The sequence below is a fragment of the Chionomys nivalis genome, chromosome 10 (genome assembly GCF_950005125.1).
Source record: "Chionomys nivalis chromosome 10, mChiNiv1.1, whole genome shotgun sequence".
Taxonomy (NCBI): domain Eukaryota; kingdom Metazoa; phylum Chordata; class Mammalia; order Rodentia; family Cricetidae; genus Chionomys; species Chionomys nivalis.
The window spans coordinates 66,438,392-66,464,854 of NC_080095.1; the positions used below are offsets into that span (position 1 = coordinate 66,438,392).

The 26,463-nt window shown below is 42.3% G+C and overlaps 1 protein-coding gene across 11 annotated transcripts in view; it reads right to left on the reverse strand.

The window, feature by feature from the left end:
- Npas3 (neuronal PAS domain protein 3) overlaps positions 1 to 26,463 on the reverse strand; it is an 819,740-nt gene that overhangs the window by 419,660 nt on the left and 373,617 nt on the right. For 6 of the 11 annotated variants that reach the window (XM_057783323.1, XM_057783321.1, XM_057783319.1 and 3 more), the window contains one exon: positions 4,909 to 4,991. In XM_057783323.1, coding sequence (XP_057639306.1) covers positions 4,909 to 4,991 — 83 coding nt within the window. The remainder of the gene's footprint in view (positions 1 to 4,908; positions 4,992 to 26,463) is intronic. The other 5 variants (XM_057783322.1, XM_057783320.1, XM_057783318.1 and 2 more) reach the window with 1 other exon arrangement.

The window sequence follows — 26,463 nt, forward strand, 5'->3', positions numbered from 1 at the left end:
CTTTCACTTACTTGAAGCAGGAGTACCCTACTTTTACAGGTTCTTGGTTTGATTTGATTGTCTTAATATTTTTAGGTGAATATAACACTATTAAAATGAAACATAAAAAGCAATATCACTACTTTATGTAACAATTATATAAACATTATTTACAGAGTGGAAAAAGCAAGCCCTCCGCTAAGGGTATCCAGATAATTAAAACATTCCATTCATAATTCTGGCACCTGAGGGAAAGCTATTCCAGTGGTTAATTTTATGACTTGCAAATATGATATTTGGTATCTTGTGTTGTGCTAATCTTGACAAAGTGAAATATAAATATTCAGCCTGGTCCCTACACTGGGAGAGTAAAAAAAAAATAGCACTTGTAATTTAAAAAGTTCTTACTCATTCTTCACAAAGTTTAGAATATTTCTCTGACCAAATTTTAAGAAAAGTTCACAAAGTATTTTTCCTGAAAGAACATGCAGTGGGACTACAATAATATTACATAATATGATATATTACTATATTATACAAGAACATACTGTTATAGCTAGGCAGTGTTGGTACACGCCTTTAATCCAGCACTTGGGAGGCAGAGGCAGGCAGGTCTCTGTGAGTTCAAGGCCAGCCTGGTCTACAAGAGCAAGTTCCAGGACAGGCTCCAAAGCTACAGAGAAACCCTGTTTTGAAAAACAAAACAAATGCCACCCAAAGGAAATAGTGTTATCAATAATTAATATTATTAACTGTATTAATATTAAATATTAATATAATATTGATATATATTCAAAACGCTTATGTCCTTGACAGCATAGACGTATCAAAAAATGAAGATGCCTTTCTTCATCTCTAAACTCCAAGAGGTACTTGGTCTATGTTTCAATGAGACAGCAATGGGCACAGGTACCACAGAGGCTTGGCACATGGCGAAGTCACAGGTGTTTTCTGTACCCCACACTGGTATTATGACATGATCTCTCCTTTCTGTCATCACCCCCAGAGTTTGATCAATTTCCTATAATGTTCACTTTAGCTATAAATACCTTGATTCTCCCCTTTTATTACCATCGTGTTTCCGATTGCCTTTATTGATTACTGGCTACTAGCTTAACATTGTGGCAGCATCCTGGATCCAGATTCAAACCTGGTTCCTATGCAGACATGGGCTTGAGTGATTTAACTTTTCTATGCCTTAGCTTCCTCACTCTAAAAATTCTCATAATCATGACTCTCATATGATAGTCATATTATATAGATATACATAATATATATTATATGCATATATATGTATGTATATAATGAGCACTTGATGACATAAAGAGGGAAGTTAGCATAATAGTTGAGACTTAGCAAAATTTCATTACATCTATGCTATTACCCACCTGGACTACACTTTTATAATGGAAACACACACATGTATGCGCACACGCACACACACACACACAGGAGTACACATTTGTTCCCACAACAGTTGGTATTTGTACTAGAAATTTTTAGTTACAGTCAAAATATCCAATGCCAGAAAATAGAATAAATGATGAAATATTCATCTGATGTTTGCATGATATATGGATAATAAAGAAAGTGATTCAGTAAAAGTAGATGGTATGAATATGGGATATTTGTTGCACAAAAAGGACAGCAACAGAGTTAGTTTCCAATACTTAAAAAGTGCTTGATCCTTGAACCTTAAAATATAAACACATTTTCATCACATACAAAACTATTTTGCCTTGACACCATTTTCTTGGCTGTCTTTCTAGTCTACCATAACCATCTGGATTCTCATCTTTCCTCCTGGACCTGGTTAGACTTTTCATCTGAGCCTCATCCTTCTATGCAACAGTTTCCATGGACAAAACCAATGAGTGTTTATCTTACCTCCCATAGGCTTGTCCTCATCTACCTTGGGGCTATTAGAATTCCTTTCTTTAGCAAAATCAAATCCTGTTTCTCTCCTTCTTTGTCATCTTTCCCAGTAGCTGACTGACCACATGTACCAGGGATGCTTTTCCTTATTCTCTTCTTCCTCTGACCACTTCTATAGGTCTTCAACCCACTCCTTGATTGTATATCAGTCATCAATACTCTAGTAATTTGGAATTCCCAGTCCCCTTTTCAACCCTAGCCTCCATAGTGCTTCAAACGAAGATCATGTCTAGAAATTCAACTCCTTACCTGGTATCAACTCTGCTTTGTGAGAGAATATATCTTTCAAAACCTCTAAGAAAGAGGATCATTGGATAAGGTTACCATCACCCACAGGGTCTGTGTGTTATTAACCCTGTCCTGTTCATCTGTCCTTCATGTCTATGTACAAATGACTGCCCAGTTCTATGCTCTCCTGTCCATCCATGGGGCTCTTCCTCAGAGACATCTTCATTTTCCATCTTGGGCTGTTTTAATATCAGCTTCTCAAACCTGCTAGATGCTATGTTTTGATTTATCCAAACCTGTCCTTGTTCCTTCTTGCATGGAAACCTTCTCTACTGCATCACCACTATTTGGGGAATGGGATTTGCACTTCCTAAGTTAGGCCTGTAACATGTCCTTTTTATGATTTCTCCATCTTCACCAACTTCTGTCAACTATTTGCAGATATTGGAAGGGTCAAAAAGAAAAGAGGAACTTCTCTCCAGACTCCACCAATCCATGGGTCTATCAGAGATCTTTTCAAAACAAAATGAATGAAGTTGTCTTAACGCTTTTGCAACACTAATACTTTGTTGACTGTGATACTGGCAGCAGTCTGTGGAAGAAAGGATTTCCATACTAGCTGGACAGATAATGAGCTAGAGCCTGACAAGGGCTCTTCTTGCTACGGCTACCCCTATGTCTAAGGAGTATAAAATTCTACAGAGAATTACGGTGATCTTCCACTCCAATATCACTGTGCTAAAATCAGATCACATAAGTTCTAATTTCTACGGCAATTTCAAGATCCTACAATTCACCTATGCTTGAGTATCTCGCTTTCATGAAAGCATATTTACCAAGCATATTTACTATACATTCCCTTAAAGCCAACAGCTCCAAATAATTCATACATGGTCAGGTGTATCTGGGACCTTTATGGTAAAAGAGTGACCTTTTTTCTTTATGTCTGCACTCATCCCCCCCCCCCCCCCCATGATACTCTGAGGACAGTATCAGGATAGTATTGCTTTAATGAGTTCTTCCAATATACAGAAAGGGCAGTACTGTTACCTCTAAGATATGTGTTCTCCAAACAATTTCTCTGGGTTCTTCACTGTTTTTCATGTAACATGATTCTTCCTGAGTGATACCCAGCTATACAGGCTTCCCTTAGAGTGTGGTGTCTAAGGACAATATCAATCAACCAAAAATACTGAGAACCGAACAGTCTTCATGTAAAGACCCTATTCTCTAAATAAAGCATGGTGTTAAGCAGATATTTGGGGTACTCACCCTATATGATGTGTTTATACCAAATCACAATCTGAACTCTTATATTTTCTATTAGTTTTAAATTCTCACAGCTTCTAAATTGCACCCCCACAGAGGACTTTGAACTCAGAAAGCAATAGTCTTGGGTTACTGTCTGAACTACTTTCCCACTGACTAAGTGTGGGACTGAACACAGCAGAATCTAATTAACAACAGTCCTGTGAATACAGTAATATATTTGTTCCATTCTATATAGAATGTGTAACAGAGATCCCGATCCTGAACAAAGTGTGTATGGGAAACTAAGGAGAAATGTGATCCTTTTTGTATCGTTAAAATGAACCTGGAGTCATTGTACAAATAAACTCTAAATATTGTGTGTGCAGCATCCTTCATGGTGGATCAAGAAACACCCTTTTGGGATAACAACAGTCATTAATGGAAGTCAGAAACAGCGTAAGCAAAATTAAGGCACGATGCTGCAGGTCCTTACATCTTCAGTTGTGAGCTATAATTTTTCACACAAATTCTTGCAGGAGGACTACGAGAACAACAGATTTCTTGACTTGACCCAGTAGACTTGTCAGACCTAGGTGGAGACCAAGAGTACTTCCTTGAATGCATGTGGCCAGGATGCCCAAGCTACCCGTGAAGGGTCTGGAGAATTAACAACTGTGACAGCCCCTGACTTTTCTCAAGAAGAAACTCGGAGTGGATTCCTAGTATATAAAATTTAGGAGATAACCTTCTAGATCCAATGCTACTTGGGGCTATCTTCTGACGATTCCTTTGCTTGGCTCTGAAAGGGTATCTAGAAAGCATAGCAATATCGTCTAAAGATTATCCCAAACAGTGGAGACCAGAGATTATAGGAAGATTGCTAAGTTAGATGCTGAGCCAGGACTGCATCTTCTCTGCATTGAAGAACCACAGCCGCATCCTCGTACCTCTCCCATTGTTTGTCATAAAATATGCCAGCAAAACCAATTATTATCAGAGCCCTTTACTTAAACAGAGGCTGAAAAATTCACACGAAAGCAGTTTTCTAATTTGAAGAGGCAAACATTAGGACTGAAAGCAGTTCACAAATACAAACTCAAGCGATGAACTGAAGTTTGGCGACACACACAGAAATGCCATAGTACTTTCACAGCACAGCTCTGCTCTTTGGAAAGCAATACATAGCTCGGAGGACACGGCACACACATGATCACTCACAAACACGGCACACACATGATCACTCTGGGAACAGCCCGCTACTATACACTGTGCATCAAGTACGTGCAGTCACCTAAATGATTACACCACAGATAATACTTGCCCTCCCTTTCTCATTAATTCTCTCTCAAGGAATGGCTTTCTAAAAAGGAAAAGAAAAAGAACAAATTCATAAGAATTTGTGCGTTCCAAAATAAAATAACGACAATCAAATACATATCAGAAATTAAAGACATGTGTTAGAAGATAACAATTACGAGATTCTCTTGGTAAGATTCTCTCTCTTTTGAGAGGTACCTGCAAAATGTGGCTTCCCAGGTGTGCTTCAAATACTTCGATGGCCAGTGCGCTGGGACTTCGCCTTCGCTGGGCACCTATAACTTGAAAGAAAAGAAAAAGAGAGAGAGAAGAAGAAAAATAATTAAGTTGGGGCTCTGATTTTAAACTTTCAGCTTAATCTCTCTCCATTTGCATTACCACCCTGTTAAACACTAATGATTTCTGGAGGAAACACTAGCCACTGTCAGTTTGGGTTCTGGGTTGTTTGAACCTAAGTGTAAGTTTGGGCTGGATATAAGTACCTACAAACTTCAAACAAATAAACAAAACCCCATAGCATCCCAGACTTAAAATTTTACCTTTTAGATAGTTTATCTTATGCTGAGGCAAAAATACACACATTTTTGTATTTCTTCAGAACCAATGGATACAGTTTTTCTATACATTATGACATTGCTGTTTTTAAATACTGATAGCAATAGCTCTACCCTCCACTCCACACCAGAGCAAGATAAACTCTTAAATCCCAAACAGGATGCATCTAGTATTTTCTAATGTTTAAGTTATCACAGTTGAGAAGGAGTCAGGTCTCTGCGAGGGGCACATACACTGGTGTGATGTGTCAAGAAGGGTGACTTTCATATCTCTGAGGACTCTTGTGACTATTCTACAAGCCAGCATGGTTCAGATGGACCCTGGTCAGCATGTATCTCCATCAGTGGCTGTCTCTGGTTTGTAGATGCCAAACATCACTGTTCTCCTTCCCAAGATTCAGCTTGCTGGCACCTGCCACTCAAGAAGACCTCATAACGAAAGCGCACTTCAGACACAGCCTGGATAGAACCCAGAATTGCAAGTCCATTTTTTCCAGGATCTTAAGTGTGCAGTGCCAGCTTGCTGTGCTATGAGTATTTATTTTTTCTTCCAGGTTCCCAAGGATCATAAACACATGTTTACTTTGCAGAGATTTAAGAAAGGATATGTTCAGAGATTTTCTACATTTCAGACAAGAAAGGTTCTCCATGTCCTCCTGCTTCTTCACACCCAGGTACTAAATGAAAACAAAGTCAAACACCCTTGCTTTCTTACAGCTAACACTCTTTCGACTGATAGACAAGACAGTTCTGCACAATGGTGCTGGAGGAACGCCACTTCATTTTGGTGACCACACCAATCACTTCTACCAAAAGCTGAGTAGGGCAGCAACACCAATGCCCATGGCTGTTGTGCTGTGTAGACACAGGAAGCCTACTCTAATTACCAAGAGGAACTATCCAAAAGGCATGTTGAAAATAACATGAAAGCCACATGCCACTACTGCCGTAAGAGAAAAAAGAAAGAGATATTTTCTCAATGGGGAAATTTATAAAATATAAATGGAAGAGTCATGATTATTAAAGAATATTCCAGCTGGAAACCCCAGAGCCTGCTCCCTGTTTCCTTCAGAGGCAAAACATATAACTAATCATTTTCAAATGGGAAGAACCTCATTTCTCGGCTGAGATAAATCTTTATCATAGGTGCAGACATAGGATTTTACTTTTTCATATTTAAATACGTTTAAGTAGCACTGCTGTGTATGTGTGTGCATGTGCTTCTGATTAATTTTCTATTCTAACACGCACATTACTCCCTTCAAAACTCCTTTGGCATTTTTGATAATGCAGCTGTCTTGCTGAATACTGTTTTCAGTTGCTAGAGTGTTAATTGCACATTATGGTAGCTTGGTGTGAATGATCCCACATGAATAAAATCTGCAGCCTCTTTTTTTTTTTTTTTTTTTTTTTTTTTTTTTTTAAGATTATGGGGATGGGTGGTTTTTAGGAGGGAGAAGAGGAGAGCTGAAAAACTTCTAAAATGTCCACTCCCTTTTTTGAGGCAGTAATTATGATTTGGAGTTTATTAATAGTTCAGAATTTGGGGGAGATTTTTTTATTACAAGGCTCAAAATAAATAACTGCATGCCATTTAAAGAAGGATTAATGCTGGGCTTTAGAGAACATTAACTATTCTAGGAATAACTCAATAAAGGTGAGACCAAAAGCGCTCCAGCCAGTGCCTTTTGAGAGACCCCCGGCTTCCCAGGGAATGTAAGCAAGCCTTTATTTACTAGAGGGCCCACATGACAAGCACTAGCAACAACAGATGGCAACTCAAATGCTTCTAGAAGCCCAGAAACAGTTGTCTTGAATAACACACAGGGAGTATTGCAAACCTGGATTCCACTGGCCTTTCTTTTCCTGCGTCTCCTTCACCAGTATTTAGGTCGCTCTACAAATGGAGATCTTCATCAGGTCTCGCATCCTTGACTCTGACCCAGGCAATTGTTCTTTGTTCTCCAAATCCTCTGGAAGCCTCAGCATGCATCCTGCATGCACTAGCGTAATATCCCAGTATCTTGTAAGTGGTTACAAGCTACTCTACTCAATGGCGTTTTTATGACACTGGAACTTCTCTTGATTTATCTGTTTTGTACTTATGCAGGTGATGTGGGGCTGTAATGACAGCGCCTAATTTTACAACCCACATAAATATGTTAAACAGGAGCCCATTATGTCCCTGGTAGGAGCCCTGCTTTAACTCTGGCACTATGGGTAACTGGATAGATGTTAAATATGGGCTTCTGCACACCTCCTTTGGTACTTGGCATTCTGAGAAAAGGAAGGCTTCTATCACTGGGACAACGGAAACAGTTATTTTGTTTTTTTTGCATTAATGTCACTGAGTTTGCAGACTATTATTAATGCCAAGAGGAACTAAAAGGCATGACCTCAATGCTTTATGAACATAAAAAAGAAGAGTAACTTCTCTTCCAAAAGGTTACACTTTCCAAGCTCCCACACAACGGTGTCAAGGTAGATACTAGGTTTTTTATTTTTCCCATCCCACCTGCTGATATACTTCATTTATCGGTTTATTTAGTTAAGTGACTACTTTCAAAATTGAAAGAGTACTAAATTAATAATCCACCCATAAGCAGGACATTACTAAATAAATGGAGTCTACTTCCCATTGCCTGTGGAGATTGCCACTATCTCACAAGAGAGAGATGGGTCGTTTGAATGGCAGACACAAACCACTCAAAGAAAGCAAGCACATCATATAATTCAACTTTAAACTCTAGCCACCATCTGCTAAGTGCCCAGCGGATGCTGAAAATCTCTAACTAGGAAACGGGGACTAGTATTGGGGCTCCGTAAACAAATACGAGAAAATCTTCTGTTCCCAAAGACTAGTCCCAGTACAAAATTATCCTTCAAAAGCGCCCTATCTCACATTTTATACAGGCTAAAAAGGCAGCACCCATAGTGTTAGGGCTTTTTAAAGGCAGACAAGTACAGGGGAAAACATTTTGTTTTTTTTCAAAGAAATCAGCTTAGAAAATCCTGCTCTTACGTTTCAGAATTCCACAAGGTATAAAGAAGCTCTGAGGATGAGGCACTCGGCCTAGCTCTCATCAGAAGGAAGAGGGCATTCAGGGAAACCAGTTTCAAACACAGACTTAAGAAAATTAACTTTGCCCCTCAAGAATGTCAGCCAAAATATTGTACTCTGGACCCTGTTATAAACACACGTGGTGGTCTCTAAGAATTAATTCTGTACAACAACAACAATAAGAAAAAATCGTCTTTCAAAAATACATCCCACCTGCCCAGTCATGTTCTGAACTGGTGCTCCATGCCCCCAGGGAGAAAGTGAGGAAGGCTGGGGATTAACACTCAGTAGGAGTTTGACCTATTCAGCCAAAAGGTCAACTTGACATGGAAGAATCCATTAGAAGTGGAAACAGGACAGCTCAGTAGACACACATAATGAAAGGAGAGAAGTCATGGGCTCTGGTTGCCTTGAGGCCTGTTTTGCCCTTTTCCTTCCTAGCCCTCTACATGCAGGGCTCTTACTAGCACAGTTCATAATGCACGGGGCAACCCCAGGCAGATAGTTGCAGAGAGCCTGCTGCCAAACAAAGGGTTCAGGCAAGAAAGGAGAAAGGTCTTCCGCCGTGAAGAATGTCACACAGGAGAAAGTAGGCCCTGGTTGACAAGAAGCTCGTTGGAAGTCGATCTCAGCCCATCTCCTAAGTCAGTGATCCAGTGCCCAAGGTCAATGCTGCCCTTACATTCGACTGCTAACATCATAAGAATGGACCCCTCTACCTGGAGAAAAGGCAAACTTTGTGCCTGGCCACCATGCATGCAGCCATCTGAATCCTTCATGCATGGAGCAATCTCTGTTTCCACACTGAGACTGGGGAAAGGTGGCTCAAAGAAAAAGCTTAAAGGCATCTCCAGACCTCACCCCCTGAGCACTTGGGCTCGGCAAAGTCAGAGTTTGGGAGAGGATGGAGGAAAGAATGCTTAATGAGTCTTTCCAGGGCTACTAAGGACAGAAAAAGAATTTCCCTTGAAGAATCTCAATTAATGTTCCTAATTGAGAATCAAACATAGGTTTGATTCCCAGCACCCACAGGGTGGCTTAAAACCATCTGTAACTCCAGTTCCAGAGGATCTGATGCCCTCTTCTGGCCTTCACTGGCACCGGGCATATATGGGGTGCACATGTGTACATATAGGACAAATACTCACGCATATAAAATAATCTAGAGATTTTAAAAATGATTACAAGAAGAAAACCCTCCCTACATGATGGAACTTATTGTTAAATCCACATTTTAATAAACTTTTTAAGGTTCCTAACCAAGAACCTATCACCCGTTATCAGGTGCTATCAATCCAGGGAAAAGAAGCAGTTAATCCAAGGAAATAACTGAAACTTTAAGCAGTCTTGTGCTAATTGGAAAGTCCTCTGATGCAACACATTTAAATTTCTCCCCCTTGTGAAGTATAGATTGAATGCATTGGGGAAATTGGGTTGAGTACCTTGGAAGAATCACAGATGATATATTGGACTGAAAGTCTTAGTGCTTACAAATGGGATGCTGAACTGGAGGAACGAAACCACGCATGCTTGGTCCCAAACTACCACAGCACCAGGGAACTACATGCATTCAGGAGGTCTGGTTAAGTGAGGCGGATGCTTCTACTTCTCACTTTAGGAACTGACTGGATTCCTGCAATGTTTGCAAAGCTGTTTGCAATTCTCTACTTCAAAATGGCACAGTGTGAAGTGTGAAAAGGCATCCAAATTCCCAATCTTTCTTCACCAGGTTTTCATGTACTTGGTCTTCAACAAATTACAGTTACATCGCAGTGGGAAGGATCCTGTTAAAATATTCAACTTCCCCCACCTCCGTTTCCATTTCCACGGGGTGAAATAAGAGCTCCTAGGTAGTACCGTCCGTAGCTAACGAATGACAAAATGGCCTTTGCATTACAATATGGGGATTCCTACGTGAACCACCCATTGTAAGGTTGTCATGCAATCATTTACAAGGTGGTTAGCATTTGATTGGACGATCTAGGATTTCCCTTGACAATGGACTTCTCAAGACAGTGGCTCAAGCAGTGTTTGGACAGCCAGCACCTGAAGGTATCCTTCACCATCAACGTCTCTGAGGACATATCCTCAGGCAGACACAGGCATGGCCCACAGATGGGCCGAGCCTCAGGGAGTGAGGTACATGATAGGTTCCTTCAGAGATGCCAGGGGATATGAGTGAGGAGCAACCCTTCAAGATCATGTGTTTGTTTGCTTGTTTATTTTCTTTGTTTTGTTTTGTTTCATTTTATGTTTTGAAACAGGGTTTCTCTGTGTAAGCCCTGGCTGCTCTGGAACTCTCTCTGTAGATCAGGCTGGACTCAAACTCAAGAGAACTGCCTGCCTCTGCCTCCCAAGTGTTGGGATTAAAGGCATGCACCTCCACAGCCTGGCTTAAGATCATGCTTTATCTTAAGACTCCCAAAATGGCAGTCGCCATGATTTTCCCACTCCAGACAAACGCAAGTTAAGATCTTTCCTGGTAAGCCAGCTCGTGGTGCTACACAGAATATTAGAAATGGGAGGCCCGGGCAGCGGAGGCACCAGCACGCAGGCAAGTCCTGACGGCAGAGGCACCGGCGTGCAGGCAGGCCCGGGTGGTGGAGGCACCGGCAGTCAGGCCCGGCAGGCAGGCCTAGGCAGCGGAAGCACCGGCGCACAGACAGGCCCGGGCGGCGGAGGCACCAGCACGCAGGCAAGTCCGGGCGGCAGAGGCACCGGCGTGAAGGCAGGCCCGGGTGGCGGAGGCACCGGCAGGCAGGCCTAGGCGGCGGAAACACCGGCGCAAAGACAGTTCCGGCCGGTGGAGGCACCGGCAGGCAGGCCTAGGCGGCGGAAGCAACGGCGCGCAGGCAGGCCCGGGCAGCGGAGGCACCAGCACGCAGGCAAGTCCTGACGGCAGAGGCACCGGCGTGCAGGCAGGCCCGGGTGGTGGAGGCACCGGCAGTCAGGCCCGGCAGGCAGGCCTAGGCAGCGGAAGCACCGGCGCACAGACAGGCCCGGGCGGCGGAGGCACCAGCACGCAGGCAAGTCCGGGCGGCAGAGGCACCGGCGTGCAGGCAGGCCCGGGTGGCGGAGGCACCGGCAGGCAGGCCTAGGCGGCGGAAACACCGGCGCACAGACAGTTCCGGGCGGCGGAGGCACCGGCAGGCAGGCCCGGTCGGCGGAGGCACTGGATACAGGATAGTGCGGGCAAGAAACAGTGAAGCCTGCACTGAGAACAGATTGCCCCGCTACAATTAAATTAAACCCAATAGATAGCATCGGTAAGAGGAGATGGGCAGACGCCAAGGCAAGAATTCACCCAACAATCTGAAAAACAACATGAAAACACCAGAACCCAATGATCTTACAACACAAGGACTTGAACACCCTATCACAGGAGAAGAGGAAAAAACTGACTTTTTGAAAGCAATAGAGTCCCTTAAACAACATGTAAAAAACGCCCTCATAGAAATGGATGAGAAGTATAACAAAAAGTTTGAAGAAATGAGTAAATACGTAAATGATACCCTGGGAAGCCAAGAAAAAACGATCAAACAGGTAATGGAAACAGTCCAAGAATTGAAAACTGAAATGGAAGCAAGGAAGAAAACACAAACTGAGGACCAGCTGGATATGGCAAATATAGGTCAACGAGCAGAGACTACAGAAACAAGCATAATCAATAGAATACAAGAGATAGAAGAAAGAATCTCAGATTCTGAAGACAACATAGAGAAAATAAACGGACTGATCAAAGAAAACACCAAAACCAACAAATTCTCATCACAAAACATTCAGGAAATATGGGACACAATAAAAAGACCAAACCTAAGAATAATAGGGATAGAAGAAGGAGAAGAGGCACAGCTCAAAGGTCCAGAAAACATTTTTAACAAAATTATGGAAGAAAACTTCCCCAACATAAAGAAAGATATTCCTTTGAATATTCAAGAAGCATACAGAACACCAAACAGACTGGATCAAAAAAAAACGTCCCCTCGCCATATAATAATCAAAACACAAAATATACAGATTAAAGAAAGAATATTAAGAGCTGCAAAGGAAAAAGGCCAAGTAACTTATAAGGGTAAACCGATCAGACTTACACCTGACTTCTCTATGGAAACCATGAAAGCCAGAAGGTCCTGGATAGAGGTACTACAGAAACTAAGAGACCATGGATGCAAACCCAAACTACTATACCCAGCCAAGCTATTGTTCACTATCAATGGAGAAAACAAGACATTCCAGGATAAGAACAAATTTAAACAATACGTTGCCACAAATCCAGCCCTACAGAAAGTAATAGAAGGAAAATCACAACCCAAGGAATCCAACATTGCCAACACTGCCTACAATAACCCAGGCATCTAGCGACCCTTCAACAGCACAACTCAAAGAAGGGAGACACACAAACTCTTCTACCAAAAGCAGTAAGAATAACCGGAGTTAACAACCACTGGTCATTAATATCACTTAATATTAATGGTCTCAATTCACCAATAAAAAGGCACAGGCTAAGAGATTGGATACGAAAACAGGATCCAACAGTCTGCTGTTTGCAAGAAACTCATCTCAACCACAAAGACAGGCATCTACTCAGAGTAAAGGGTTGGGAAAAGGTTTTTCAAGCAAATGGTCCTAAGAAAAAAGCAGGTGTGGCCATACTAATTTCTAACAAAACTGACTTCAAACTAAAATCAATCAGAAGAGATCGACAGGGACACTTTATACTCATAACAGGAACGATTCAGCAGGATGAAGTCTCAATCCTGAATATCTATGCCCCTAATATAAAAGCACCCACTTATGTAAAAGAAATATTGCTAAAACTCAAGGCAGACATCAAATCACACACACTAGTAGTAGGAGACTTCAACACACCTCTCTCACCAATGGACAGGTCAATCAGACAGAAAACTAATAGAGAATTAAGAGAATTGTTGGAGGTAATGAATCAAATGGACTTAACAGACATCTATAGAACACTCCACCCAAATAGGAAAGAATACACCTTCTTCTCTGCAGCTCATGGAACCTTCTCGAAAATTGACCACATACTTGGAAACAAAGGAAACCTCCACAGATACAAAAAAATATCAGTGTCCACCTGTGTCTTATCAGATCACCACGGATTAAAGTTAGAAGCCACCAACAAAGCTACCCCCAGAAAGCTGACAAACTCATGGAAACTGAACAGTCAACTACTGAACCACACCTGGGTCAAGGAAGAAATTAAGAAAGAAATTAAAGTCTTCCTTGAATTTAATGAAAACAAAGAGACAACATACTCAAACCTGTGGGACACGATGAAAGCAGTGCTAAGAGGAAAGTTCATAGCACTAAGTGCCCACTTAAAGAAAACGGAGAAAGCATACATTGGGGACTTAACAGCACACCTGAAAGCTCTAGAAAAAAAAGAAGCAGACGCGCCCAGGAGGAGTAGAAGACTGGAAATAATCAAACTGAGGGCAGAAATCAACAAAATAGAAACACAGAAAACAGTCCAAAGAATCAATGAAACAAAAAGTTGGTTCTTGGAGAAAATCAACAAGATTGACAAACCCCTATCCAAACTAATTAAACAACAGAGAGAGAACACGCAAATAAATAAGATCAGAAATGAAAAGGGGGACATAACCACAGACACAGAGGAAATTCAGAGAATCATTAGATCTTACTACAAAAGCCTGTATGCCACAAAACTGGAAAATGCAAAAGAAATGGACACTTTTTTAGATAAGTACCATATACCAAACCTAAACCAAGACCAGGTGAACGATCTAAATAGACCTGTTAGTCGCGAAGAATTAGAAACAGTTATCAAAAATCTTCCTTCCAAAAAAAGCCCAGGGCCAGATGGTTTCAATGCAGAATTCTACCAGAACTTCCAAGAAGAGCTAATACCTATACTTCTTAATGTATTTCACAATATAGAAACAGAAGAGTCATTGCCAAATTCCTTTTATGAAGCTACAGTTACCCTGATACCAAAACCACACAAAGACCCAACCAAGAAAGAGAATTACAGGCCTATCTCACTCATGAACATCGACGCAAAAATTCTCAATAAAATACTGGCAAACCGAATCCAAGAACACATTAGAAAAGTTATCCATTATGATCAAGTAGGCTTCATTCCAGAGATGCAGGGCTGGTTCAACATACGCAAATCTATCAATGTAATCAACCATATAAATAAACTGAAAGAAAAAAACCATATGATCATTTCATTAGATGCTGAAAAAGCATTCGACAAAATTCAACACTCCTTTATGATAAAGGTCTTGGAGAGATTAGGGATACAAGGGGCATACCTAAATATAATAAAAGCTATTTACAGCAAGCCAACAGCTAACATTAAATTAAATGGAGAAAAACTCAAAGCCATCCCACTAAAATCAGGAACACGACAAGGATGTCCACTCTCTCCATACCTCTTCAATATAGTGCTTGAAGTTCTAGCAATAGCAATAAGACAACATAAGGGGATCAAGGGGATCCGTATTGGAAAGGAAGAAGTTAAGCTTTCATTATTTGCAGATGATATGATAGTATACATAACCGACCCCAAAAACTCTACCAAAGAACTCCTACAGCTGATAAACACCTTTGGTAATGTGGCAGGATACAAAATCAACTCCAAAAAATCAGTTGCCTTCCTATACACTAAGGATAAGGAAGCAGAGAGGGAAATCAGAGAAGCATCACCTTTCACGATAGCCACAAATAGCATAAAATACCTTGGGGTAACTCTGACCAAGGAAGTGAAAGATCTATTTGGCAAGAACTTTAAGTCTTTGAAGAAAGAAATTGAAGAGGACACCAGAAAATGGAAGGACCTCCCTTGCTCTTGGATTGGGAGGATCAACATAGTAAAAATGGCAATTCTACCAAAAGCAATCTATAGATTCAACGCAATCCCCATCAAAATCCCATCAAAATTCTTCACAGATCTGGAGAAGACAATAATCAACTTTATATGGAAAAACAAAAAACCCAGGATAGCCAAAACAATCTTATACAATAAAGGATTGTCTGGAGGCATTACCATCCCTGACTTCAAACTCTATTACAGAGCTACAGTACTGAAAACGGCTTGGTACTGGCATAAAAACAGAGAAGTCGACCAATGGAATAGAATAGAAGACCCTGACTTTAGCCCACAAACCTATGAACACCTGATTTTCGATAAAGGAGCTAAAAGTATACAATGGAAAAAAGAGAGCATCTTCAACAAATTGTGCTGGCAAAACTGGAAGTCAATCTGTAGAAGAATGAAAATAGATCCATATCTATCACCATGCACAAAACTCAAGTCCAAATGGATTAAAGACCTCAATATCAGTCCAAACACACTGAATCTGATAGAAGAGAAAGTGGGAAGTACTCTACAACACATGGGCACAGGAGAACACTTCCTACGTACAACCCCAGCAGCACAAACACTAAGGACATCATTGAATAAATGGGACCTCCTGAGACTGAGAAGCTTCTGTAAAGCAAAGGACACTGTCACTAAGACAGAAAGGCAACCCACTGACTGGGAGAAGATCTTCACCAACCCCGCAACTGACAAAGGTCTGATATCCAAAATATACAAAGAACTCAAGAAATTAGACCGTAAAAGGTTAATCAATCCAATTATAAAATGGGGCACTGAGCTGAACAGAGACTTTTCAACAGAAGAAGTTCAAATGGCCAAAAGTCACTTAAGATCATGCTCAACTTCCTTAGCAATCAGGGAAATGCAAATCAAGACAACATTAAGATACCATCTTACACCGGTCAGAATGGCTAAAATCAAAAACACCAATGATAGCCTCTGCTGGAGAGGTTGTGGAGAAAGGGGCACTCTCATCCATTGCTGGTGGGAATGCAAACTTGTGCAACCACTTTGGAAAGCAGTGTGGCGGTTTCTCAGGAAAGTCGGGTTCAACCTACCTCTTGACCCAGCAATACCACTATTGGGAATATACCCAAGAGATGCCCAAACATACAACAAAAGTATATGCTCAACTATGTTCATAGCAGCATTGTTTGTAATTGCCAGAACCTGGAAACAACCTAGATGTCCTTCAATGGAAGAATGGATGAAGAAAGTATGGAATATATACATATTAGAGTACTACTCAGCAGTAAAAAACAATGACTTCTTGAATTTTGCATACAAATGGACGGAAATTGAAAACACTATCCTGAGTGAGGTAAGCCAGACCCAAAAAGAGGAACATGGGATGTACTCACTCATATTTGGTTTCTAGCCATAAATAAAGGACATTGAGACTATAATTCGTGACTCTAGAGAAGCTAAATAAGAAGGTGAACCCAAAGAAAAACATATAAGCATCCCCCTGAATATTAACCTTCATCAGGCGATGAAAGAAGACAGAGACAGAGACCAACATTGGAGCACTGGACTGAAGTCTCACGATCCAAAGGAGGAGCAGAAGGAGAGTGAGCACGAGCAAGGAACTCAGGACTGCGAGGGGTGCACCCACACACTGAGGCAATGGGGATGTTCTATCGGGAACTCACCAAGGCCAGCTGGCCGGGGACTGAAAAAGCATGGGACAAAACCGGTCTCGCTGAACATAATGGACAATGAGGACTACTGAGAACTGAAGAACAATGGCAATGGGTTCTTGATCCTATTGCACGTAATGGCTTTGTGGGAGCCCAGGTAGTTTGGATGCTCACCTTAATAGACCTGGATGGAGGTGGGTGGTCCTTGGACCTCCCACAGGGCAGAGAAACCTGCTTGCTCTTTGGGCTGAGGAGGAAGGAAGACTTGATTGGGGGAGGGGGAGGGAATGGGAGGTGGTGGCGGAGAAGAGGCAGAAATCTTTAACAATTAAATTAATTAATTAATAAAAAAATCAGCAAGAGAAAAAAAAAAAAAAAAAAAAAAAAAAAAAAAAAAAAAAAGAATATTAGAAATGGGTTAGATCAATATGTAAGAGCTAGCCAATAAGAGGCTGGAACTAATGGGCCAGGCAGTGTTTAAAATAATACAGTTTGCGTGTAATTATTTCGGGTAAAGCTAACCATGTGGAGCTGGGCGGGAATGCAGCCCGCTGCAGCTCCTTCTACAGAGTGGCGCTCCAACATGATGAACTAAATCCACTTAAAAACCTGAGAGGGCTTTAAAAAGAAAGGTAGAGAGAGTTTAACACAGCTTTTGGCTATTTGTGGATGGCTTGCCATCCTGACTCAGCAATAGGAAAAAATTGGCTGTTTTAAAATGCCGGCTTTCTGGGCTGGGCCGCCATTGCGATCTCTATCTGGCTCCTGCGGGAGACAGAGTCTTTGAATGGAGCATTTGGATTAAATTGCTACGATTTGTTTGATGGCAACTAGACTCGCTGTGTGCCTAAAAGGAAGTAATTGCATGCTGTGGCTCAGAGGCACAAGCAGCTCTGCCATGCTACTGGTGCAATGTGCAAGGATCAGAGGCACAAACGGCTCCGCCATGTTGGACTGGGCTGGGCAAGCTGGCAGTACCTGTTTTTGACCTAGGAATGTCACAGCTTAGATTCTTAAGCACTTAGTGATTTAAAGGCACAAGTCAAAAGTGCTCCTGGATAGTAAAAAAAAAAAAAAAATTACAGAGTCACAATAGAACAGATTTCAGACATAGAAGATCTATAAATGGATCACAGTGTTGGATGAATGTACGTAGGCTTGGGAGAGAGAAGAAAAAGAATATAGAGAATAAAGTTAATGGTTTAAAAAAAGGGTAAAGTCTTTAAAGAGACAGAGTACAGATAGTTATAGATTAAAAGAAATAAACAAAATAAGCCACGTAAAAATGGAAAATTCACAGAGAGTCTGGATTATGTACATTGTGTTTTCTTTAAAATTTTTGACTGTAAAGGAGCTAAATACAGAGAGACATTTTATTATATGGGCTGCCAAGAATGGATATCATAAGGGTATTATGACTTCAGAATTTTGGTCTAAGGATATGATGCTTTGGAGATGGTCTTCTTTTGTTTTCACAGAGGATGAGACCCTGTGGATCACTACTATCCCAATATGGTATGGTAGACCACGCCCTCCTGAAAGGTTGCTGTGAACACCCTCAAAAAAATTACTTTGCACCGGGCGGTGGTGGCGCATGCCTTTAATCCCAGCACTTGGGAGGCAGAGGCAGGTGGATCTCTGTGAGTTCGAGACCAGCCTGGTCTACAAGAGCTAGTTCCAGGACAGGCTCCAAAACCACAGAGAAACCCTGTCTCAAAAAAAAAAAAAAAAAAAAAATTGCTTAACTGCCGACTGAGATGAACCTAGCAGACACTTGCCTAAAGGTGAGATGATTCTTTGGGGTTCCTGATTCATGAAAGAGTCTACAAGACATTCTGCAAGACATAACAGATAGTGACTGAACTGTCTTTGAAATTTCCTGCTTCATGGAAAAGTCTGCTGGAAACTATGGGCCTGTAGGCTGAAGATGAATGCCCCAACGGTACAGAGGAACTTTGGGTGACTGTCCAGGCAGCGAGATGTCTCTGTTATTTCTAGAGTTTGGGATTTCTTGTTTGCTTAGGTAATATTATATCCTTCTGGAGTCTTTGATGGAGTTGAAGAATGGATAGTTATAATTTTCCTTAGTTATGATAAAAGATAAAGTAGATATAAATATTGTAACTGTAATTCTTGTTTTATAACTGTTTTGCTATATGTAATTTTACTATGTTAAAGTTAAAGCCTTTCTTTTTTGTTTAAACAGAAAAAGGGGAAATGATGTGGGAGTCTTCTGTTTTGTGTTGATTTCATTGGTTAAATAAAGAAACTGCCTTGGCCCTTTAATAGGACAGAAAATTAGGTAGGCGGAGTAGACAGAACCGAATGCTGGGAGAAAGAAGCCTAGTCAGGCATTCTCCATGATTCTCCCGCTCCAGACAGACACAGGTTAAGATCTTTCCTGATAAGCCAGCTCGTGGTGCTACACAGAATATTAGAAATGGGTTAGATCAATATGTAAGAGCTAGCCAATAAGAGGCTGGAACTAATGGGCCAGGCAGTGTTTAAAAGAAAAAAAAAAGACTCCCAAAGTAATTGCTACAAATTCTAAGAGGACCTTTTTGGTAAATTGAACTTATTACTCAATAAATCCTATTTTGCTCTCCTAATTATTTTAAAACAACTTAAATGTGTAATGAAAATAAATACCACACACACAATCCATACATGGTACTATTTACCAAGAACTTTAGTCCAGAGCTACTTAAAAGAAACCAAAGTGTGTCTGGGTATACTTACTGGCTTCATAAACTTGGTTTTGCATGAATTAGAGTTAACAATTAAATTCCTTCATACAATGGTGGGCTTTTTAGAGTTTCTTAATTTTCATTACAAAGTAAATACAAGCTTAAAAGAATCAGTCAAACCAACAACCAATTCCTCCCAGTAGATTCCCAGAGATACAGCGAGTCTTGCATTTTATTGCATATGAACTTAGCAGGACCACACGAGCCCATTTATTCTGGCTCACTGATACTGCAGCAAATACACCTTGAGCCTCTCTGGGAGACAGACCGTCTGCTGACTCGGGACCTGACAGTGACCCAGACACATGTGTTGGAAGAGCATATGGGTCATGGGGACGACTCCAGGCCTTTATTCCCTCCTGGCAGAATGTACTCAGCTTTCAAGTATGATCATCAGGCTGTAGTCTAGAGAGGCCTCTCAACTTGGGTAACTCCTCACGAAAGCCTGCACCGAAGTCACATGACAGATACCTACAGTGGTCAGGCCTCTGGGGCTCACTGTCAGACACAATGGCAGTAGCTCTTCAGGCCAGGCTGGGGCCTCATCACCTTGCAGCTCCATGTCGTTTGCATCAAGCTCCATCACCAAGGGACTGTCCTGCCATCAGACACCCGCAGCGTTGGATCTCTACTACAGACACCCCAGCCTTCTTAGGACTCAGCCCTGCAGCTCAACAGTCAGGACAACACCTCTCCCAGAAGGACCACTGTGTGCTCAGGGCTGGGGGACAACCCTAACCCCCACTAGTTTACCTTCTACTTCAATTCCACACCGCTGCTCCCACCGGAGTCTCCGGAGCACACATTCCCACCGTAGCATTTCAGCTCAGTGCTGGATGAGGCCACTGAGTCACTTCCCAGACTGCCACACTATCTGGAAGTCTGAGTAGCACAGGGTTGACTCAGGTACCTTATATGGAATGGCTGACTCATTTCTAGAGGCTGCCTGCCTGCTCTGCCTGGAGAAGGGGCTCACTGGGAGGGCTCATATTAACCGGGAGGCAGCTTTGAACAAAAGAAAGGATTTGGGCTCTGGAGTCAATCAAATTCAGTGTTAAACTCTGTGTATCCCAAATTAGCTGGGCCTTACCAAGAAATTGGGCCCCATGGACCTCCATTTCTTCTTCTGTTGAATAACAGTCAATGCCTCTCATAGCAACTGGGAGGTGTTACGATGTGCCCCACCCAACTTTAATCTTCCTGGAATTTATTTGTATAGTATCTGTCCCTTCACCAGCTCTTACCGTCGTCACAAGCCAGAGGATTTGGGCTGTATTATTAAAACTCCAGCAGATAGAATGAGACCCAGAGCACAGAAGGAACAAAATAAAAAGTGAATAAATGAACACTCCCCAGCAGGATTCCCACTCCCCGGGAGGCGCTCAGCACACAACACTCCTCCCTACTCAAAGCAGAGGCCAGAGCTGAAGACAATCTCCTGCTAACTATCTTTATCCATAATTCAACTGGAAGAGTAGGAAGTTTTCTGTGTATGTTGTCACCAGCTCCCACCTTTCCCAAAGCATGATGTCATAGCTACAGTGTCACCACACACCCTGTGGAGCCAACTGAAATCAGGGCCTCAAACAGCACAAACATTTCCCACACACTTGGGCAAAGAGCCAGCAGCAATTCTCCAAGTGTCAGCAACTGCCCACTGAGTTTTCCTTGGAAGGATTCACTCATGCCTGGTTCCAGCAGTAATTGGCATGCGTTTTATGATGCTGAATGCCTCCGACATAATTTGATGCGGTAAACGCATGTATAGGGCCACCACTGCTAGAAATGCCCAACAGTCCTTCCGTCCCGCCACCTCCCCTCGGATTCCACATAAACAAAGAATGCAGGGTGATCATAGGAAACCAGGTAAAGAGTTTGATGAACAGAAGACCCACAGATTTCCAGAAGCTCCAAATAAGTTGAGCAAAGTTTAAAAGGCCAGGAGAGAGCTGGACACCATTTGGAGCACGTGGCTCCATCAACAGGCACAAGACAGCCAGGCTTGGAATCAGGGCAGTACGGGCAGATACATTTGGGTATTCATCACTCCCAGGAAATAGATTAAGAAAAATTCATCTGTTGCTTAGATTCACGGCTGACCTCAGGTCTTTAGGTTTCTAATGTTTCTTTCTCTGAATAAGAAAGAGGTTTGAGCAAACCCTCTTGCACGCACAAAATTAAAACATAAAGCTTCTGTACATTTGGTTGTAGAAACTTCCAGAGAAAGCCAGCCCATAGATCTCAGGTCAAGAACTCTTGCTTCTGACAAGAGCCAAGTATTCACATTGACCCTGCACCACCAGCAGGGCTGAATAACTGATTCCCTGGATGAATGAGCAAGGAACCAAATGAATGAATGCAAGGAGGCTCGGAGGCAGCATCGGCAGAGAAAGCAGACACTTGTATTCTGCACGGAGACTGGGGGACTGAGCGACGCAGCCAGTTAGGGGTTTTATTCACAAAAATTGCCTTGTGGAATTATACGCAGCTCCGCCCCTTCTAAATGCAGACAGAGGGAGGAGAGGAAAAAGAGATAATGAAGGTTTGCAAATGAAGTGAGGACAACTGTGCAATCAATCAGCGTTTTCTGAAAAAGAATCTGCACCACTTGCCAAAAATCCCAACTGAGCAACTAAACTAGAATTCTGATGAGAATGGACTTTGCCACTAGCCAGTCATTTTTATTCACCCTCCAGCTGTCCTGCTTCCCTCTCCAGAAGTCAAAGGTCTCCTTGGTGTGGTGGGATCGGACATGGGAATCGACATCACCATGCTGATTCTTCTCGCATACCTGTGCCAGGCATGATGTCAGTTGGAAAGAACACAAGTTCATGGAAGCGCGTACTGAAGGCCTACTAGGTGCCAGGCAGTGGGCCACCAAAGAGTGAATGAATGGCTCTGGACTCTTGGGTGGAAGCCAGACCACAATAGCAATCATAATACATGAACACCTGCATAAGAGACAGGCACGAAGAGGTGGGGAGGCCAGAGAAGACCCCTACGAGAATACAATATTCAAGTAGCAACACGGTACTAGTGTCCAGCTAAAGGGAGAGCAAATCTTAAAGGTCCCAGCATTTGAGGAGCTTGTTCCAAAATGTGACAAGAAAACAGCCTCCTCAATGAATATGAAGCCTCGGTGGGAATGGGGACTTGGGAGAGTCCAGGAGAAGGAACATCCATCCACCTTCAGTGAAATTAAAGACAAAAACAGAGAAGAAATAGCTGGGTTACAAATGGTCACAAGTATTTCCAGGCCAACAAGCCATGTTTTTCTCGGGAGAGGCAGGCAGAGCGAGGGTTGTATACAAAGAATGGAACAAAGTGACTACGATGTGGGAGATTCAAGCACAGGGAAAGAATCGTCAGGGGGCATCTGTCCGCCACCGCAGTCACAGATCGCCTCACAGATATTGCAAAGGACATCACAGCCTTCCCACAGTCATGGGGATTCCCCCAGAAAGTCTGAGCAGGACTGAGCGGTGGGGGGCCTGGACTACGTTATATTAGCAGGGGAGTGAGGGGAGGGGACAGGAGGAGCATGTGTAGAAGGCTGTAAACAATGCTATTGCAAAGTTGAGCGAGGCAGGATGTGGAGAGGTCGCCCTGAGAAGTTAGCAAGACTGTAGAAGAAGGGCTTATGTTCTGAGGTACTTAACAGGCAGGGTGAAGATGGCTTTGGGACAAATAGATTAAAGAATGAGTTCTAGTGGCCTGAAGTAGCAAACATCATCCCCTAAGACTGGTAATTTCTGAAGGGAAGAGGTGCTAGGGGTGATGAATGGGAGGGGCCTTTAAGATCTGCTCATCATCATGCTCAATGGGGCCGAGGCTCAGGGCTCAGATTTGACCAAGAGATGATTATTTGACTGCAAGCTATTAGCATCTCCACAAAAAGGAAAACCATGACAGAGTTTGCATGCATGCACACGCGCTTGCGTGTGCACACACACACATACACACACCACCATGAAAATATAAGTGACTGGACAGGGGTTTGGTAGACGACTTAGTCAATAAGTACCTGCCGCATAAGAGCCAGGATGGGGTGCAGCTCATGTCCCTAACACCCACATAAAAAGCCAGGCAGAGCACCATACATCCTTGGTCTTACCACCGAAGACGCAAGGAGGTCCTTGGAAGTCTTTAGGAGCCTGTCTGTCCAAATCAGTGAGGTCAGGTTTGGTGAGTGACATTTTCTCAAAAAGTAAGGTAAGGAGTAACAGCAGGAGGTGTCAACTCTGGCCTCCACACACACGCATGTGCACACATGTTCACACATGCCCCACCAAGCCTGTACATACTGTAAATGCTAAATAAAGAAATTAATGTGACTAGACTATTACCATCCTGAGAGAAAAAGAAAAAAAATAGCCAAAGTCATAAGATAGAGAAGCAAAACCATCTACAGAAACGGCAACACTCCTTGGGGTTTACAGGAAATTGATAAACAGGCAACACACTGCTAGATTTAATTTCAAACACACACACACACACACACACAACTTTGTAACTGGAATCTACAAAAGCAACGTTCTCCAGCGTAGTGGCCTAGTCATTCCAAAACAGAGCCCAGTCTCAGGAGTTCTTCCACTTTAAGGCTAAACAACACAAGGATCTAGAATCCACGCTCACAAGTAGGCAATGGCATAGGAAGCTCCTGGCTACATCTAAACTCAGGCAGCATGGTTCCCCAGGAAGGCCTGCCTGTTCTTGCCCTCCGCAGGTATGACAGTGTGATGGTTTGAATCAGAATGGCCTCTGCGGGCTCAAATGTCTGAACACTTGGTGTAACACAAACCCAAATAGGTTTTAATAATAAAAACCTGGAGTCACATATTAAGATGTGAAAGCTGAAAGATCATAGAGGCAGAGCAGCCAGCCACTAGTTCTTACCACTACGAAATGCCCAGACTAAATAGGGTATCCTGTCTCTACAAGTCCTCAGACTGAATCCTCAGACTGAATTCTCTGAACTCCTGTCTCTTTCTGCCTTATATTTCTCTCTCTGCCCAGTCATGTCCCTTCCTGTCTCCACCTTCCTTGTCCTGGGATTAAAGGCATGTGACTGCTAAGTAGTGGGATTAAAGGTGTAAGCCATCATAGCCTGACTCAGACAAATGCAGGAAGAGATTATTTGAATACTGCCCGGTCTGAACTAAAAGAATATTGAGTAATCAAGGAAAACTACAGAGCACTCTGTCTGCTGGGAAAAGCAACCGAAAGCGTAGAGCATCAGCTCATATTCTTGTGCTATTTAATGACTTTGGATTAAAGCAATAAAGAAAAAAATCTTGGACTGTCCTGTGTGGGACAGAAGGCATTGTTTCCTGAGAGTCCATTCTTGGTCCCAAATGCCTCACCTCAGCTGATGTAGAGAAAGACAGCTCTTCTTCAGTTTCCCAAACTACTGTGTCAAGAACCCTCATCATCAGGAAGCAATTCTGGCTTCTCCCTTTGGTCTCCCGCAGTTCTCTCTACACAGCCTGCCTGGGGCTTTCTGAATGCAGTGAACTCTCACTGACCACTGTCCTCAGACTAACTTTGGTTTTTTTCTTCACTTACAGCCTCTCCAGACGTCCACCCACAGTTGGGAAGAAATTAGTTCGTGTGACACCTTATGTTTGTTCAACTGTGTACTGACTTCATTTTCGAGGACACGCTCCCATAGTGCCAACCAAGGTTTAGCTCCGACCCCTGCAATGTCCTCTAGAGGACCTTGAAGTTTTCATTAATCCATACTTACAATCTGCTAGGAGTACCGAAAGAGTTGAGGCAGCAGCTATAATTCATAAAAAGCCCGATTCTTCAAGTCATGAACCTTAGCTTCATTTCTCCTAAAAGCTCTACTGCGAGTTAGTGAGCCCAGATAAGGCTCTTGATATCCCAGTCTTTGCTTCTCCACTCTGTATACTGAGACACTAATACCCTGTCAAAACAGTTATAACAAGGTCACAAGCCAGAGTTTGTGACCGTTCTCCAGCACATACCTAACAAAGAGACGGCAGCTCTATCTGACTTTTCAATCTCCCTACAGCAAAAAATATTGCGCGCAGATAAAGACTTTTGATACAAAGAATTAAAGAAATCTACCTGTGTGCATATGCATAAACAGCACCTTCCTGGTATTTACTAGGTTCTGTGTGACACCGGACCAATTAGGAAAAAAAAATTCAGAGAAATATGGTAACCAGAAAGATAAACTTAAGATTTTCCATTTCAGCGCTTTGTTAAATAATGAAATGAGCTGTAGTGTGGAAAGTGCCTACTAGACCTGACTCTGTGCTTAGGACACACTCGCTAATTCAACTCCTTTTGCCTACAAAAGGGTATGTCCACTTATCACTTAAAAAACGACCCATATATATTTCTGAAAAAAAAAAAAAACCCTGTAGATTTTATAGCATCAATCACACATCCTAGCCTTTGTCACAAATAGGAACAGCAAAATGGTTATTAGAGATAGAGTATCCCTGACATTCTGCTACAGATCTTTAGCAAAATAACCTTTCTCGAAAGTAAAGGTGAAGCTGGTACCTGTGATTGCTTGGGGGGTGTACACATATGTATATACACAGATGCTCATGTGTTACATTTATACATACTTAAAATTTCCTACTTACAATGTCATTCCTAAAAGTTAAAGACGGTGGCTACTGAGTGTCTTAACTCAATCACCTCACTTAGTGTGTAAGCGTGTGTTTTTGAGTGTGTGTGTGTTAGTGTGTAAACATTCCTACTGTACAAACATGATCACAGTCCAAAGGCTGGCTTCTAGTTTCTGTCCCAAAAAATACACAGTAGAATAAACCAAGTAGACCAAGCATCCCGTCCCCTGTAGGTGAACCATAACTAGTCATCTCTCCTTAGTTGCCTGGTC